We start from the raw sequence: 19962 nt of genomic DNA, 5'->3' as shown, positions 1-19962 counted from the left end.
TGGGCAAACTAAGTTGACAACAATTACAGATATATGTGAGACTTTGAAGATCATTTTAGAACCAAAAATGTTACACAATTCAAAAGTAAGCATATATTAGCTTATTCGTAAGCAAGCGTAAACCTTCAGGATTGCCACCCGAAGAGGAAAAAATTCATCAGAGTTTAGTGACTTTTTGGATTTATTTAGTGATTTGCTTCAATAATCTAGTTATTTATGTGTTGATTTAGTTTTTTTTTTTTTTGGTTTAAGCAATATAAAAAAAAAATCCTCAAAAATAGTGATAGATCACTTGGTGTGGCAATCCTGTAAACCTTTCATAGTGTGGTTTTAGAAAAAAAAGATGATATGTTGACAAAGTTGTAACGTTATAGATTAATGAATTAGATATTTAAATGGTCAGACCCATTAAGTGTCAAGGTTTATATATTATGAGCATGCGTTTCATTCTTAAGACAGAACAGCTTTAGTAAATATTAGCCTTGCATGCTATACCAAATAAGTAAGTCCAAATACGCACTATGTTGTACGAAAGTAATATTGTGGGGGATTTCGGCAGGAAGTAAAGCTATTATCTGGTTTGGTGTGGGGTCAGAAGTTAAGAGTGGTTGCATTTTGTCTCTGTTCAAATAAATTAGTTTGAAGAATTTTTGCAACGGAATTCAGCAGAGTATATGAGGAAACATGGAATTGAATGGATAGATGAAACACCCCTAGATTTAGAACATGCAGAGAATTTCAGCTTCAAAGGTAAACAGTGCTCTGAAGCAAATCATTTTTAAGATTTTGAGAAGCCCCAATGCGCAAGTAGGGTTCGAAAATAATTTTGAGAAAAGTAAATTGAATCAGTAATAAATGTAGATAAGGAGATGATATTCGAAAATGAGAAGGTATAATAATTGGATACTTTTGCCTACTCAGGCACCATTATTAGTAAGGAAGGTCATTGCCACCAAAACATAAAAACTCAAGCGGGAGGGGAAATATATTTTTCAAAACCTTGGGGAGGGGTAAATTTGTCATTTTTCAATCCCGAAAAAAGCATTTTTCAATGAGAATACCTCTTAACAAAGGTATTTTTGAAAATCTAGTGGGGCGAAAAATCTAGGGGGCATGTCTCCCCTCCCAACTGAAGCCAGTTATATAAGTAAATGTAAGAAATGAAAGGTACAATAGCCAAGGCTCAGGGTTTTTTTTTCAGAACTCCAACAAATTTTTACGGATAGAGGGAAAGGTCTTGAAACTAGCATTAGAATTCTAGAAGACCGGTAAAGACAATTGATAATCACGATCGAATATTTGGATGATTCGGGACGATGACAGAAATATTCTGGATGTTTTCTGAAGGAATTGTCTTATGATAGGTTTAGGTACATTTTTTTTAGTGACTGTTGAGCAGAAGAGCGTGGCCTGATTCCACCCTCTAGGCCTGTACTGAAAAAAAGGCACAGACTCCAAAGGTTTAAAGATGAAGAATTACAGGCTATTGAAAATTGTGCTTTTGGCAAGCACAATTGCCATATCGAAAATTTGGACCAAGGCACTGTTCCTGGGATAGAGCAATTTTATTGTTCTATAAAGTTGTATATGAGTAAAGTGTATAATATAAATTGTATATAAGGATGTACGTGAAACACCCAGCGTTATCCAAGTTTTGATACCATCTAAACATGTGTATGATAGCTTCTTCAGTATTCATTTATAACTATTTCCTCCAAACAGGGGCTAATCTAGTGCAAAACCTTTGGGGGGGGAGTGAAAAGGGCACCAATAAGCAAAATCCAAATAATTGACCAAATTAACAAATTTATTTCAAAAAAGTGAAAAACAGAAAAATAAAACAAGGAATGTGGGTGTCAGAAAAAATCTTAGGGGTCCGAGGTTCCCTCCAGGCCCCCAGATCCACCAGTGCCTCCAAAAACGATTTTCTTATCTCATAGATTTCAACTGGATTCAAGAAAAATATCCATGGATATATGGTGGCTAGCTTAACGATTTGTGGCGTTGGACTCTTTTTGGCAATTGTGCTTTTGTACAAATTATTACCAAAAATTTTACTTTTTAGCGATGCAACCTGGTTCCCACCGAAACAAGTTTGGTATCTAAAAACTTGAAAAAAAAAAGATTTAGCAGAAGATTTTAAGGAGCTGAAAATTTCAAGAGAGAGAATAAAGAGTGAAACTCAAAGCAGAGTGGGGTGGATGAGGAAAAATATATGTGGAAATATATTGAAATATAATATATAAATATATAAATATAAATATAAATATATGAAAAAAAAAATATATAAAAAATATAAAAATAATAAATAAAAAATATAATAAAAATATAATAAAATGATATAAAATAATAATATAAAAAATATAATAAAATATATATATATATAAACAAAATATAAAAAATAATATATAAAAAAATATATATAAAATATATGAGGAAATATAAATATATGAGGAAAAAAAAATATGTGGGGTGGATGAGCAGGTTATTACTGAAAAGACCCTTTAGTAGTAGCAGTCAAGTCTGCGATACAATCATAATCCTAGAAATCACACCCCCTCCCCCACCCTCCGTATTATTATCGTGTTTTACTTGCCAATCTTATATCATTCCTAAATGACGAATGATTTTTGTCCCTGTGACATTTATCGGATGGATGAAATTAAAATTCAAGAAACTGAGAAATGTCTTTTATGATGAGCATGACATTAAGTTTATTTCATCTACTCCTTTTTTCAAAAGCAAAATCATCCAGTTCTTTTTAAATACGATTACTTCATTTCAGAAATCTTGTATACAATGTAAACAAAATGATTGATTATCTTACACGCAAATTGATATTTGACATCAATCCATACTCAAGTCAATAAATCCTCTATTTATGCGTTGACAAGGTACTAAACTTAAACAAACGTTTACGGTTGTAAACACAGCTAACTATCCAAGGAAAAAAACTACTTATCTTTCGTGACATTATCGGTGTTGACACTGGCATTTAAATAGAAAGCTTATGACAACGTTGTCAAAGGCTTGTGATTTTTTGAAAAGGAGATTGAGATACTATGAAAAACTGACAGCTTTTGAGTTTAATAACAAATAATCCTGTTATATGTTTTTTTTTTAACGCAAAAAAAGAGTAATTTCAAGTTATTGATTCAAGCGTAAAACTTTTTTATCCGTCAAGGAAATGAAACTATTTAAGGTACATTAGGGGGTCACTAGATGGTAGTAAATTCACTTTCATAACCGTTTTATCTTTTACTCTGACTGAAGTTAGATTTCGCCTCCAGCGCCAGGATTCCACATCATCCGATGCAAAAAATTGTCTTCACTTATCGAAACTCGATTCAGCTCAGGTTGACAAAAATTTTTCTATAGCAAAATTGGGTTTAAAATATAAGCTTCAATATACTTAACTTTGTAGGCAAAAAAAATATTTTCAAGTTATTAATTATTAGACAAGTATGAAACGTTTCTCACTTATCATGGACACAACACAGTTTCAGAAACTTTCTGTAGTTACTAGATTGCAGTTACATCGCTCTCGACATCATTCCACAGCAAGGTTCTGACAGAAGTCAAATTTCACTCCTTAGACGAGTAAATTTTTTTTTGAAATAAATAAAAGCTTCCTTTTCAGGTCCTAGTAAAAACAGTCTCATTTTATTTTAGATGAATATTAATGGAATAGGTTATTTTGTGACGTTCTGTAGTGAAGATTCAGAGAATTTTCTGTTAATCAGACATCCCGGCAGAAGGTGATGAAGCGATGTCGCTAGGTCGTTTTTACTTATCACAATTTCCAGCATTCTGTCCGAAAATGGCTTTAGGCAGGGCTCTCATGGTGGCATCAAGGTTAATAAAGTTTTATTGCGCACCGTCTAATATGTCCCGCTCAAGAATTTCACCTTTTTGACTTTATAGTAATTTTTCGTTGTAAATTCCTAAATTAATCAAACGTGGAGCTGAGAAAACCATATTCTTAAGTATTTTTTCCTTTTTAATAGTCAAGGCTAAGATGAATCTTTTTTTTTATCTAACCTTGTTTTACCAAGCGAAATATTTAAACAAGTATACGATATTATATATGTAAACACTTATTTGTGTTTGGTTTAATTTGAAATTTTCCATGTGTCTTCTGCTACTGGCTGAACATTGTGGACTTTCTTGAAAGCATTGAATGAAGTTCAACATTTTCCCGACAGTTATAAAGTCAATAAAATTATGCGTGGAAAAAGATTTATTAACTTTGTGGACAGCTTTATTAACTTCATTGACACCGTTGGGGCCCCACAGTAATGTTAAATCTAAGAGAATAGTGCCATCTATATCGACGTTTTTTATTTTTTATTTTTTTACCAAGTCCTTTAAATGACATCATGGGTTCTTCAGTTATTTACAACAATGGAAAAATATTGAAGACTTGATTAAATAAGTAAATAAGGGCTTGATTTCAAAGTGAGAAAAGCTCATTTTTGGTAAAGATGTTCCAAATTAAACAAAAAAGAAAAACCTAACCCTAAATTGTAAAATGTATAAGAATCTCCTTTTTCAAACATCACTAGTCAATAGTAAAAACAATTTTCATTTAGCCTCTGCCTGAAATCAAAAGAGTGTTTTCCAAAAGGACAAAGAATATGGGGACAGCTCCTGCTGAGATATTACCGCGTATAGGAGTAACCCAGTGCTGGATAAAGCTTTTGAATACATATCCCCAATTACGAATCTCCCATGGAGGATGAACAATACGAGCAATATAACGGAGTTATTGTTATCACCTCCATTCCAAAAAAAATCTTATCGTTAAAAAAAAAGAAAAAAAAAAAAAACATCAAAAGCAGGGCAAAGAATATAGTTTGTAGCAAATAATATATTCTCCAAAACGGGAAATGTAGACTATTTTTCCCAGAATGAGAAATTTCCTACCGTAAACATGTTGCCCTCTTCGACTTTTTTTATTTTTAATTCTGTTAAAATTTATATTATGAGTAATACTTAATAGATTGTGGGGAAAATGACAAACTTGAAATCATCGGGTTTGTAACCCTACTTGTTCCGTGTCCACTTACACACAACAAACTTCTCTGTTTTCTTTTTTTTTTTAACTTACCCTTCAAAGTGTTGAAGCTAAAAGCTTTTCTACATGTACTAAACAAAAAATAAAATAAAATAATACCCACTCAAGAATTAAATGACTTATTTATTCGCATTTACTTTGAATACAATTGAATACATTTACTAAATATATAATTTTCAGTTCAAATCTTTTACAAGGCAATTGGAGAATAAAACCCTTCCGAGTACCAAATGACAATTTTTGTTTCCCTTAAAATGCGATAGCAGCCTAATATATACCGCAGTTTTTTTTTATAGTTTTCAGTTTCAATGTGGAATTTTAATTTGAAAATGCTTGCTTTTTCCATTTGTTTTATGATTAGCAAATATGAGCTATTTTGAAAACCTGTGTACGTTAAAGAAAACGAAGAATTTAGTAAGCAACAGTTTTCCGAAAATAAATAAGGTAATTACAACCTGTTATACATATTTACTTCAAAGGTCTCCCCACTCACTTTTTGTTTCACTTTTTGCTATTTAGTTGTAAACTAACCTTGCTTTACCAAGCGAAATATTTAAACGAGTATACGATATTACATATGTAAACACTTATTTGTGTTTGGTTTAATTTGAAATTTTCCATGTGTCTTCTGCTACTGGCTGAACATTGTGGACTTTCTTGAAAGCATTGAATTGACAAACTTAAGAAAACTTAAGAAAAATCTTAAGTTTTAGAGCACTAGGTTGCTTTCAAACGAAATTTTTTTGTCATTTTTGGCTTCTTGAAATCAAACTCTTGACAACTATCTTTTTTGAAAGTAGCAAAACAGATTCTTATAATGAAAAGCGTGGAAAGTATGTTAGTATCTGTTTAATTACGCTTGCTCAACGTTATATTAGTTTTTCATACTTAGGAACGGTCAAAATCAATAGGCCCATAGAACTAATTTATTTTTTCTCTTTTACTACTTTTTAGGCTATTAAAATTTACTTTTCTTTCTCCTGTCCACGAGGAGTTTTCATTTTCGAAAGTAATTATTTAAAATTAAAGTGCAGGTGTTAACACATAAATCTGGTAAAAGCTGGTGAATCGTAAGTACTGCGTTGAACCTATCTTTGCTTAACTGAAAGTAAGGAGCGACATTAAAACTTGAAACGAACAGAAATTATTCTCTATATGAAAGGGGCTGTCCACTCCTCAACGGCCCGCTCTTTACGCTAAAATGTTCTATTGTTTTAAAAGGAAGAGTTGTGAGAAAAAGTCAAACTTTAGCATAAGAGCAGAGCATTGAGGAGGGGACAGCCCCTTTCATATACGGAATAATTTCTGTTCGTTTTAGATTTAGTGTCGCTCCTTACTTTCATTTAAAATAACTTGTTTTTTTTATTGAATTTCTGAACGTTTTTGAATTAATGCAGGTTTTGATTTTGGCTCAACGTACATGAGTAATTAAAACGAAATTTGCATATTATCATTTTTTTGGCTAAATGGCTTTCTCAAATTTTTGAGCGGACGGTTTAGAGAAAAAAAGGGGCGGGGGAGGGAGCCTAGTTGCCCTGCAGCTTTTTAGGTCACTTAAAAAGGCCACTAGAACTTATCATTTTATTTACGAACGTTTTTATTAATAATAAATATACGTAACTTACAAAATAAATTTACGTAACGAACCTCTATATTCGTATATTTTTATTACGCATATGAGGGAGTTCGCCCCCTCGTCAATCCCCCGCTCTTTAAACTAAAGTTAGAATTTTGTTCTAATTCTTTAAGAATGACCCCTTAATCACAAAGGCCGTTTAACCAGATTAAATAGGTTTTTCTTTTGGCTCACCGTACATGAATAATTAAAACGAAATTTGCATATTAATTTTACATCTTTTGACTAAAAAGCTTTCTCAAAGTTTTGATCTGAGGATTTTAAGAAAAAGGGACGGGGAGGGGGCCTAGTTGCCCTCCAAATATTTTTGGTTACTTAAAAAGTCCATTAGAACTTTTAATTTTATTTTAAGAAAGTGTTTTATTAGTAACAAATATACGTAACTTACAAATTATCTTACGCGATAAACTTCTATATTTGAATATTTTTATTACGTATGAGGGAGTTCGCCCCCTCGTCAAAACCTCGCTCTTTGCACTAAAATTCAATTTTTTTTCCAATTCTTTAAGAATGACCCCTGAATCACAAAGGCCCCTTAATCAGAATAAATAGCTCTTTTGAAATTACTAAAAATACTTTAGTTTAAAAAGCGAGGTATCGAGGAGGGGACGAACCCCCTCATATACATACTAATTTCTTTTCATTTAAGTTTTAATGTTACTCCTTGCTTTCAGTTGAAAATTGCTTTTTTAAAATAATGCTGGAGAGTCCAGCGCTCGCTTTATGGAAGTTCTCTTTTTCCATGATAAATTCCTCCATGGAAAGATCCTCTCACGTAAGCCCCTCCCCATCACCAGAAAAAAAACACCTGAAAACGTCTATACACTTCCCAATAACCAATACTATATGTAAACAATGGGCAAAATTCATAACTTGCAGCCCTTCCCCCGGGATCTGTGGGGGATTAAGGGGGTGATTAAGTGAACTGATGGAACTCGAAAATCCCATGTTAAATTGAAAATTTATATTTAAAAAGTACTCAAGTATTCATTGGCGGAAGATGCCGCTTTTAATATCAGGCCATAGCTTCTTGAAGATGCTACAAAATGTTTGAAAGGATTTTGTTCTATTTCCTCTAATTGCTTAGAAATCTTAGAAAATGTCTAGGTATTTTTCACAAGTGTACTCTATGAAGGATATTGCTTTTGGAACAAAATTGGTACTATCATGTGCAGAAGACAATAACCTATAAGATGATTGGAACCATTTTTTGATGTATTTTCCTGTTTTCTAACAGTCCCCTAGAATATTTTCAGCTACCTGAAATTTTTACACGTCGGTTGCCATAAAGAATCGTTTCAGATCGCCGATAATAACCCCTAGAGACGAGAATGACAAGCTGGAATAATCAGCTGCTTGTTAATAGTGTGAAATTTTCATAAATTATTTCAATGCAATGAAGAAACATAGAAATGAGAAATAGTCAGGAGCCTTCAGGAAAGTTATGCACACAAAGCCGAAATCATGGGGGAAATTAAATCAAAGCGAGGTATGGAACTGCGAAACTGCGAGAAATTTAGGGATAGGCTAGTGGATAAAGAACCGAAAAGAGTCTAAGGCGGACTATTGCATGGAAGTTGGAAAGAATGGACTGGTCAACCCCAAACGAGGCCACGACTACTTTTACCAAGTACAATCAGTCAGCTTGAATGTGCTCAGCTATATACTTGCTTTTTCATGATTTTTACCCAGAAAGACTTCTACATTGAAAAGATAGACCGCAATCCAGGCTTTTGGACCGAAAAGATTTTTCCCAAGCTGAAAGGATTCTTCATTGATGCTTTGATCCCAAAGTTCCACAGGGGGTTCCAATACAAGAGCCGTACTTATAAGATTAATCGTCTAATACCGGTAACAGGAAAATTCATTTTCCTTACATTCTATCCTTCTTTGTAGTTACATACTTAATTGTATTGTCATTTGAAATAAAATACCTTTGTTTATATTGCTTGTCCTCCAACTTTATCAAACAGTTCGTAGTAACGAACTGTAGTAAAGAGCGACCCGGCTCAATAGTAACCGAAACTCTAAAAAATGGAATTTTGGTACCAATAGCTACATCAAAAGAATCGCATTTTAATGCTGATTTTAAATATATTAAATAAAAAAACAAGTTTTTTCAACTGAAAGTAAGGAGCGACATTAAAACTTAAAACGAACAGAAATTACTTCGTATATAAAAGGGGCTGCTTCTTCATCAACGCCCCGCTCTTTACGCTAAAGTTTGACTCTTTCTCCCAACTCTTCTTTTTAAAACAGTAAAAAACTTTAGCGTAAAGAGCGGGGCGTTGATGAGGATGCAGCCCCTTTTATATACGAAGTAATTTGTGTCCGTTTTAAGTTTTAATGTCGCTCCTTACTTTCAGTTGAAAAAACTTGTTTTTTTATTTAATTTCTGAATGTTTTTGAATAAATGCATGTTTTGATTTTGGCTCTCCGCAGAGTAATAATTGAAACAAAATTTGAATTTTTTTTTTTTTTTTTGCTGAATGGCTTACTCATAATTTTGATCGAATGATTTTGGGAAAAAAGAGCGGGGGAGGAAGCCTAGTTGCCCTCCAATTTTTTGGTTAATAAAAAAAGGCAACTAGAAATTTAATTTATTACGAATGGTTTTATAAGTAAAAGATATACGTAACTTATAAACTAGCTTACGTGAAGAATTTTTTATTCTCATATTTTTATTACACATATGAGAGGGTTCACCCCGTCGTCAGCACCTCTCTCTTTACACTAAATCTTAAATTTTGGCCCAATTAATTAAGAATGACCCCTGAATCACAAAAGCCGTAGAATAAATAGTTGACATTACTAAAAATACTTTAGCGTAAAGAGCGAGGTATTAGGAGGAGGTGAGCCCCTCATATGGGTAATAATTTCTGTTCGTTTTAAGTTTTGATGCTGCTCTTTACTTCCAGCTGAAAAAAAACTTTTTCATATATATTTTTTCGATGTTTTTTTTTTTAATAATGTTAGTAAATCCTGCGCTCCCTTCATGGAAATTTTCTTCCCCCATGACCAAGTCCTCGATGGAAAGTTCCCCCAGTATATCCCCCTCTTTTCGACCCCTCTCCCCGACCAAAAAATTCTCCTGAAAACACCTGTACACTTCCCAATAACCATTACTATATGTAAAAAAATCCCCCAAACCAAAAAAATCCCCCTGAAAACGTCTGTACACTTCTTAGTAACCATTACTATATGTACACACAGGTCAAAGATTGTAACTTGCAGCCCCTCCAACGGGGACTGCGGGGGAGTCGGTCGTCCCCAAATACATAGTTATTGGGTTTTTCGACTATGGTGAATAAAATGGCTATCTCAGAATTTTTATCCGGTAACTTTGGGTAAGAATGGCCGTGGGAGGGGGCCTAGGTGCCCTCTAATTTCCCATCACGCCTGGAAAAAAAACAAATAAACACGCATCTGTGATTTGTCTTCTGGCACAAAATGCGAAATTCCACATTTTTATAGATTGGGGCTTGAAACTTCTACGACAAGGTTCTCTGATACGCTGAATCTGATGGTGTGATTTTCGTTTAGATCGTATGACTTTTAAGGGGTGTTTCCCCCTATTTTCTAAAATGAGGCAAATATTTTCAGGCTCGTAATTTTTGATGGGTAAGACTATTCTTGATGAAACTTATATATTTAAATCAGCATTAAAATGCCATTCTTTTGATATAACTATCGGTATGAAAATTCCATTTTTTTAGAGTTTTGGTTACTATTGAGCCTAGTCGCTCCTTACTACAGTTCGTTACTACGAACTGTTTAAAAATGTGGAATTTTTTATTTTTTGTCAGAAGGCAGATCACGGATGCGTGTTTATTTGTTTTCTTTCAGGGGTGATCGTATCGACCCAGTGGTCCTAGAATGTTGCGATAGGGTTCATTCTAACGGAAATGAAAAGTTCTAGTGCCCTTTTTAAGTGACCAAGAAAATCGGAGGGTGCCTAGGCCCCCGTCGCACGCTAATTATTTTCCAAAAGTCACCGGATTTAAATTCTGAGATGACCTACTCCCCCACAGTCCCCATGGGAGGGGCTACAAGTTACTAACACTGACCAGTGCTTACATATAGTAATGGTTATTGGGAAGTGTACAGACGTTTTCTGGGGCGTTTTCATTTGGTTTGGGGCAGGGGTTGAGAAGAGTGGGATACGTTGGGGGAACTTTTCACGGAGGAATTTGTCATGGGGGAAGAAAATTTCCATGAAGGGAGCGCAGGATTTTCTAGCATTATTAAAAAAAACAATGAAAAAATAAATATGGCAAAGTTTTTCAACTGAAAGGAACAGAATATTCCTGTTATTATTTTCTTGTAAATATTAATTCCTGTAAATATTCCATAATAATTTCTGTTAAAAGGAACAGAAATTATCACACATATGAGGGGCTCACCTCCTAATACCTCGCTCTTTACGTTAAAGTATTTTTAGAAATTCCAACTATTTATTCTACGGCTTTTGTTATTCAGGGGTCATTCTTAAGAAATTTTGACAAATTTTAAGCTTTAGCGTGAAGAGTGAGGTACTGACGAGGGGGTGAAACCCCTCATATATGCAATAAAAATATGAGAATACAGAAGTTTCTTTACGTAAGCTAATTTGTAAGTTGCGTATATCTTTAACTAATAAAATTTATTTTTACTTAAATTTTAAGTAAAAAATTAAAAAAAATTTTAAATTAAAAAAAAATTTAAATCTTAAAATTTTTATTTTACTTTAAATAATAAAATCTTATTTTTACCCAGCCAAATATATTACTATTTCTCGGCTGAAACATCTCACCAAAGGAAGCTGTCAATCAAAACCTTTGACAAGACTTGATAATTGGTACTATTTGAAGTTTTGACAACCAACGGTCTCTAGAGAATTAAAAGACAGAAGGCTAACCTTACTTCAATTCTGAAGCTCGATGTTTTCAAGTTCACTTAATCACGGCCTTAAGTCGTTCTCCAAAAGAAAGTTACTAGATTTTTTGACTATGCTGAACAAAATGGCTATCTGAAATTTTTATCCAATGACTTTGGGAAAAAAATGAGCGTGGAAGGGGTCCAGTTGCTCTCCAATTTTTTGGTCACTTATAAATGTCACTAGAAATTTTTATTTCGTTAGAATAGGCCCTCTCACGACATTCTAGGGGCATTGCATCGATACGATCACCCCTGAAAAAAAAAATATATGTGAACAAATAAACATGCATCCATGGTCTTTCTTCTGGCAAAGAAAAAATACAAAATTCCTCATTTTTGCAGATAGGAGCTTGAAACTTCAGCAGCAGGATTTTCTGATACGCTGAATCTGATGGTGTGATTTAATCATTTAAGATTCTATGACTTTTAGGGGGTGTTTCCCCCTTATTTCCAAAATAAGGTAAATTTTCTCAGACCCGTACCTTTTGATGGGTAAGACTAAATTTGATGAAACTTATACTTTTAAAATCAGCATAAAATCTGATTCATTTGATGTATATATTGGTATCGAAATTCCTTTTTTTAGAGTTTTCTTCTTCTTAGAGTCTCGCTTCTTACTACAGTTTGTTACCACGAACTATTTGATATTTTCTTACCTAAGGATCTAATTAGCTATTATCGCATTTACGAAAGTGGATAAAGAGAGATGGATGGATATAAAATTTTCAGTAATAGGGAATATCAAACCGCTAGGAGATTTAACTGACTTACTTACAACAGGTAATTCACTCTAGATATAATTAAATAAAAAAACAAGTTTTTTTAACTGTAAGTAAGGAGCTACATTAAAACTTAAAACGAACAGAAATTACTCCGTATATGAAATGGGCTTTACTCTACTTTTTAAAACAGTAAAAAAATTTAGCGTAAAGAGCGGGGCATTGAGGAGGATAATTTAGCAGGGATTACAGCGGTACCGACCTGAATAGTAACACTAGAAGAATGTTGGGGCCCAAAAACAAGTAATTCTGTTTTCAAATGGACCACTGAGAGTTCAATTCTATTTAACCGTAAACGACATCCATAAAAATTCCAACGCATGAAATCTAACGGAGACTTGTAAACGCCTAACCGGGCGTTCAATCTTTCCCTACTTTTCTAAGCAGAACTACTTTGTTTTATGGTTGTTGTCCATCTGGAGGACATAGCCAAGTCACCTAAATTGTCGTTTCGTGGTGCTTGTTACGGTAAGATGGTACAGTTAGTCGTTTGATCATATACATGTTTTTGTCAAATCTTGGTGGATGAAAAAAATGAAGAAATGTGATGGCTCTAAAACATCAACACTATTTTTGATGATTTTATGATTGAGAATTTTTAAGTATTTGAAATCAGCTTAAGAATAGACTCGTTTAAAGATAGACTCACAAAAACCTTCCTGGGACCTATTCGTACCTTTGTGCTAGTGGCGTCAATTGTCACTTTTGGGGGGGGGGAGGCAAAATTTGTTGTTGAAAACCTAGGAGCTCCTAAATGTATCGTTTTTTTTCTTTTTCATTGAAATACCTCAAAAAGATATTTTCCAAAATAGAGGGAGAGGACGAAAATCTAGGCTCACTCCCTCCAGTGTTCCCTTCCGTCAATTGACGCTTCAAACAATTAAATACTTTTCAAGATTTCATTATCCATTTGACATTTGATCGAATCCCTGATTCATCTTACTGAAATACATATATCAAACAGTTGATATATGTACAGTTTGACAAACAGTCAAACTGTAGTATGGGGCGACCCAGCTCAATAGTAACCAAAACTCTAAAAAATGATATCAATAGCCACATCAAAAGAATTGCATTTTAATGCTGATTTTAAATATATAAGTTTCATCAAGTTTAGTCTTACCTATCAAAAGTTAAGAGCCTGAGAAAATTTGCCTTATTTTAGAAAATGGGGAAAAACACCCCCTAAAAGTCATAAAATCTTAACGAAAATCACACCATCAGATTAAGCGTATGAGAGAACCCTATGGTAAAAGTTTCAAGCTCCTCTATACAAAAATTTGGAATTTTGTGTTTTTTTTTTGCCAGAAGGCAGATCACGGATGCGTGTTTTTTTTTTTTTTTTCAGGGATGATCGTATCGACCCAGTGGTCCTAAGATGTTGCGAGAGGGCTCATTCTAACAGAAATGAAAAGTTCTAGTGCCCTTTTTGAGTAACCAAAAAAATTGGAGGGCACCTAGGCCCCCTCCCACGCTAGTTATTTTCTAAAAGTCAACGGATCCAACTTCTTAGATAGCCATTTTATTTAGCGTAGTCAAAACACCTTATAAACATGTCTTTGGGGACAACTTACTCCTCCACAGTCCCCATGGGAGGGGCTACAAGTTACAAACTTTGACCAGTGATTACATATAGTAATGGTTATGGGGAAGTGTACAGACGTTTTCAGGGGGATTTTTTGGTTGGGGGAGGGGTTGAGAAGAGGGGGATATGTTGGGGGAACTTTCCATCGAGGAATTTGTCATTGGGGAGGAAAATTTCCTCTAGCATTATTAAAAAAAACAATGAAAAAATAAATATTAAAAAGTTTTTTTCAACTGGAAGTAATGAGCAGCATTAAAACGTAAAACGAACAGAAATTATTACGCATACGAGGGGCTCACCTTCTCCTAATATCTCGCTCTTTACGCTAAAGTATTTTTAGTAAATTCAACTATTTATTCTACGCCTTTTGTTATTCAGGGGTCATTCTCTAGGAATTGGGACAAAATTTATGCTTTAGTGTAAAGAGCGAGGTACTGACGAGGGGGTGAACCTCCCTCATATACGAAATAAAAACATGAGAATACGAAAGTTCGTTACGTAAGGTAATTTGTAAGTTACGTATATCTTTTACTAATAAAAACATTCGTAAAAAATTAAAAGTTTTAGTTTCCTTTTTAAGTAACCAAGAAATCGTAGGCAACTAGGCCTCCTCCCCCACTCTTTTTTTTCTCAAAATCATTCGATCAAAACTATGAGAAAGCCATTTAGCCAAGAAAACAAATTATCAAATTTCGTTTTAATTATTAATCTGCGGAGAGTCAAAATCAAAACATGCATTGATTCAAAAACGTTCAGAAATTAAAAGAAAAAAAACTAAAAGAAATTAAAAGTTTTTTTTAACTGAAAATAAGGAGCGACATTAAAACTTAAAACGAATAGAAATTACTTCGTATATGAAAAGGACTGATTCCTCATCAACGCCCCACTCTTTACGCTAAAGTTGTTTACTGTTTAAAAAAGTACAGTTGAGAGAAAGAGTCAAACTTTAGCGTAAAGAGCGGGGCGTTGATGAGGAAGCAGCCTCTTTTATATACGAAGTACTTTCTGTTCGTTTTAAGTTTTAATGTCTTACTTTCAGTTAAAAAAAACTTGTTTTTTCTATTTAATGCTCTCTCAAGGCATAAGCAAGTCGTTGGTTCACGATAAGCAATCACGTGAGTGGTTGGTGACTTTTTAACCTATCAATATGGTTAGGTATAAACAGGTCTTTGAAGCAGAGACATCCAATTTATTCTTCGTCAATATAAATATTTGAACAGCACTGTAGAGAATCCCATTGTCAGACTAAGCACCCGTTGTAATTCAATTCAAAACAAAAAAGCAAAAAAATACTGGGTCCCTTAATTTATATAATTTATTAAATATAAAATAATTTATTATTATTTTATTAAATTAATTTATTATTAATTTATAAATTAAATTAATTAAATAAATTAAATTACTTTATTATTATTATTTAATAAATTAATTTATTAAATTTATAAAATAATTTATTTTTTAAATAAATTATAATTTATTAAACCTTGGTTTAGTTTTGGTTTCCAAATGAGATTTAAATTCAGTTTCGCCATCCAAATATGCTTCTGGGGACTTTTGAGGTTAAACTAAAGAATATAGAGGGCATAGCGACTTCATGTGTATAAGTGTTGTATTGGTACCTGACTTGTTTAAACTGGCACGCTAGGAAAACTGAAGTCAGTAATATAAATGGTAAAAAACTCGGGACACATCTTATAGGAAGCAACGCTTTCTAAAGAAAAACAAATTCAGAACCCCGACGCATTTGGGCTATACAGTAATCAGGGTTGGTCTTGTAAGCGAAAATGCAAAGATGAAGCTTTCCAGCCCCCTTCCCGTTAAAAATTCACATTTAAAAAATGAAAGTCTATCAGAACTAAAAAAAATAAATTACGTGAATAAGTCTCAAATAAGTCTACAAGAAAGTATCCAGATTTAACAAATTTTTCTACTGATTAATGATTACGTCTACAGAAAAGACCTTTTCTCTTTTTTCAAGCCAAGAGTGAAAAGACGGTACAAAATATAAATTTAAATGCTGTCATCTAATCTGTATAATTCTTTCCATTTTAATAAAGTACTATATCCATGGTTCTAATTAAACTACAATTTGAACAGGGTAAGCCACATTCATGATTTCAGTTAACTTTGAAATTTTTGACACCAGACATTGCACTAGTAAGCTATCTCCTTAATTTAACATATTAAAGTTAGCAAACTATATCCATTCGTTTAGTTGCGTTTGAATTTCCTGGGTAGCAGTTAAGCAATAGCAAGCTGCCTCCTCAATTTTAGAACCCTACGGGCACTGACCGGGTACTGATTTTAACAAGAACCTTTTAAATGCAAATTCATTTACCTCTGAAACGGGCCCAGTTGAGTTTGTGGTTGAGGAGCAATATGCACTACTATCCAATTCGTCTGCTGTCATAACAGAGTTCTGTACAACTGAATCTTCCATAAAAGATGAACTAACTTCAAAAGCACTCCCGAGATTTATAACTGTCTGGTAAATTGAAATATATTTATTTTAAGAACACGAATAGTCTAAGAAAAAAACAGGAAATTCTCTTTAAAACCTAAATTTCTTTGTAAAGACTCGTTAAAAATTAAAAAAAAATTGGATACCTAGGCTTAAAATATATTCCTTCTTTTCAGCATTAAATCCCTTCTGTCTAAAAAAATATTAATCCTCCATGTGGAAACACTTCTAGGGCATTGGCAACACTAAACAACACCAGTAATACAAAAACCACATACACAACAAAAACAGTAAAATAAAATACAACATTTACAACGGGTTAAGCGGAGAACTTAGTAGAAAGCAAAGACTTCTATCTATTTCTCAATTGGTTTTATTTTATTTGTTGGCGTGTTTTTTTTTCCAACGGAGTACAGTTAAGGTAGAATAAGATTTTACCTAGCTTCTCTAATACCCATTCGAAATAACCTTAAGATACGGTGTTAACTCAAAGTTTGAATATATTCTACTCCTGGAAATAAATTTTCTAACAGATATTTTCTGGAGTACCAACATCAATTGGATGAGTTTTGAAGTTGAAAGTTTTTCTTTATCCTAAAGACCTTCCTCCATCCTGATCAATTTTTGCTCTATGCAAGTCCTGCATAAGACCTAATGGTCGATAAGGTCACTTGCTTTGGGGCAGGGATCCTAAACCTCACTAGACACACTAAAAACTTAACGTGCAGGATTAAAATAATTAAATTAAATATTGATTTTGTTTGACACATTAACTGAAGACTCAAAAAGAAGAAGATGAAGTTTTAATCATGTACTGTGGAAATATATTTTCAAAAAAGAAATTTAAAAATGATTTTTCTAAATAATATAACATGCATTTCTTATAATTTGTAATTTAACTCATAAGGCCAAAAGGGTAGGCTTTAGGACAGTCACAAACTGCTACCTTTAGACACAAGTTTTCTTATGAAATAAATGGCTATCTTCCACAAGTGCATCTACACATTTCCCTCTGTGAAGGTTGTCGCCATACGGCATGGGAACAGTAGTAGCAGTAGTAGTGTTTTATTAGCAGTAGTAGTGACAGCTTTCACAAGCAGTATTAATAGAAGGAGTAGCATTTAAGTGTTGCCTATTATTCAGATGAACACACCCCCTCATGATACCCCGGAAGTTTCACCTTGATGCGGTAAGCCGTTCCAAAAATATTGCACTTTTGACCCTTTTTGACGTCCTTTTCATCTTAATGCTCTTATACTTTTAATTAGTCGCAACTGAAGCAGTAGTTTTAGCAGCAGCAATAATTTTAGCGTTAACATGCACATATTACCTTTTGGTTAATTGATCTTCCTCATTAAGTATTATCAGAAAGGTTGAATTTAACACCCAAATACATTCTTGAGATATACCCTTTTGACAATATACATGCACAGTGTTTTGATTTCGTTGAAAATTTTCCCTCAAAATTCTGTCAAATGTTCACCTTCATACGCTTAGTCTTAATAGAACTAGTATCATAGCAGTAGTGATAGTAGTAGTAAAAGCAATAGGTTTATATTAATAGTAGCAGTAACAGTAGTAGCAGTAGTATTAATAGCAGTAGTAGCATGCACATGTGGCTTTTTGGTCAGTTAAAAATCCACCTAATGATGTCCTAGAAGTTTCATCTTGATGCGGTAAGCCGTTCCGAAAATATTCCTGATACACCCTTTTGACAATATGTATTCACATATCATGTTTTGATTTAGTTAAACTTTCCCCTCAACATTTTTCCATTTCAATATCCTCAGCCTTGGTAGTACTCACTACAGAAGCAGTAGTTTTAATGGTATTATTGGTAAAAGCAGTAATAGTGGCAGTGGTAGCAGTAGTTGTAGTGGTAGTTGCTGTAGTAGCGTGCAAATATTGCTTTTTTGATCAATTGATTACCTCCCATATCGTTTCCTGAAAGTTCCAACTTAATATACTCAGTCATTCCTGAGTTACGCCCTTTTGACAACCCGTATTCACATAACGTATTTGGATTTAGCTCAACACTCTCCTCAACATTCTCTGAAAGGCTCATCTGAATGCTCTTGATCTTTTTGAAAAGTGTAGGTCAAGCACGCCCACCTTTCTCAATAATATATACTATATGTAGGCAACAGACGAATTGTCTAGCTTATACCCCTTGCCCTGAGGGGTGGTGGGGGGTTGACGTTCCCAAAGACATAATTACTGGACCATTCAACTATGCTCACCAAAATACCTGTCTAAAAATTTTGATTAGATGTATTTTGGGAAATGATGCGGTGGGGCAGGGAGGGGGCTGGTTGCCCTGCAGTGACTTTTGCTGTAAAAAATGTAAAACATGCTGTAAAACACGTAAAAAATGTAAAAGCTTTAAAAAATGTAAATGCTGTAAAACATGCCCCGTGGCATAATTTATAACCCTTGCCCCAGAGCTCTGGAGGGTTTTTTTCAACCCTGGAGGCATTGTTATATGATCTTTGGACTATTTTGAACTAAATGATAACATCAAAATTTTAATCGGATACATTTGGGGGAAAGAGGCCGTGAAGAGGGGGAGGGGCTTGTTGCCTCCGTTAAATTTTAACTCTTAAAAACTCTTAAATCTCAAAATTTTGATTGGATGTATTTGAGGAAATGATGGGCATCGGATGGATCTGGGTGACTTCTAATCGTGTTCACTCTTAAAAAGGGCATTAGAACTTCTAATTTGCAATCGAATGAGCTCCTTTCGAAGTTTTTACGACAACTGCTTATATATGAAGTTCCTCGGTGAAAATAATAATACTGATAACAATACATTGTGGCCACTTCTCTCTTTACTTAGGCAGCGCTATTGAACTGCCCATGATAAATCGCATAAACGATTGGTAGACTGAGCTAAAGATATAAAAACGTTTATTTCGGGGGCTGGGACCACCCCCCCCCCCTCCTACGACAACGCTGAAACTATTGGATTAGGATCAGTTACAACAATTTTTCCCGCTTTCTAGCTCATTTGACTTTTTTTCTATATCTGAACACATTCTACCTAATTTAAATCCTTGACTTCTATGTTCTTTGTATTTATGTTGTTTACTTCTAATCTATTATTGTATTATTATTATTTACTTCTAATCTTGTCTCAAGTTTCTTGACGATGATGTTTCGTAGACTCTTCACGTTTCATGGCAACAGTAATGTTTACACCCTTTTTCTGTAGTAACTTCCTTGTTTTGTTCCCAGTTTTAAAATAAGTACGCTAAAGAATTGTTGGAGAATGTTTCCAAACTCTATCTATCTGCCTCGAACCTTGTAATACCTTGCTGTTCGTTGTAAGCTGACAAAGAATACAAAGGTGCATTTATTAATGTCATTTTTGAGAATGAACAGTACCAAAATATGAAAACCATTATGTTTCAGATATCCCCTTAATTGCGAAATCTTTTTCAAAAGATGATTTCCTTACTTTTCAACAATGAGAAAAATTTCCAGATTATGATGCTAAGCAAAGACAAC

General features: G+C 33.7%; 1 protein-coding gene across 4 annotated transcripts in view; it reads right to left on the bottom strand.

The window, feature by feature from the left end:
- The window catches only part of LOC136029408 (estrogen-related receptor gamma-like), a 180060-nt gene that overhangs the window by 86042 nt on the left and 74056 nt on the right, over positions 1 to 19962 (bottom strand). For 3 of the 4 annotated variants that reach the window (XM_065707771.1, XM_065707774.1, XM_065707773.1), the window contains exon 5: positions 16333 to 16479. The exons of the other annotated variant lie outside the window; for it this stretch is intronic. In XM_065707771.1, coding sequence (XP_065563843.1) covers positions 16333 to 16479 — 147 coding nt within the window. The remainder of the gene's footprint in view (positions 1 to 16332; positions 16480 to 19962) is intronic. 4 annotated transcript variants of the gene reach the window in all.

The sequence above is a fragment of the Artemia franciscana genome, chromosome 7 (assembly GCF_032884065.1).
Source record: "Artemia franciscana chromosome 7, ASM3288406v1, whole genome shotgun sequence".
Classification (NCBI taxonomy): domain Eukaryota; kingdom Metazoa; phylum Arthropoda; class Branchiopoda; order Anostraca; family Artemiidae; genus Artemia; species Artemia franciscana.
The sequence above is the reverse complement of the archived record's forward strand: the minus strand, read 5'-3'. Positions and strand labels throughout refer to the sequence as shown.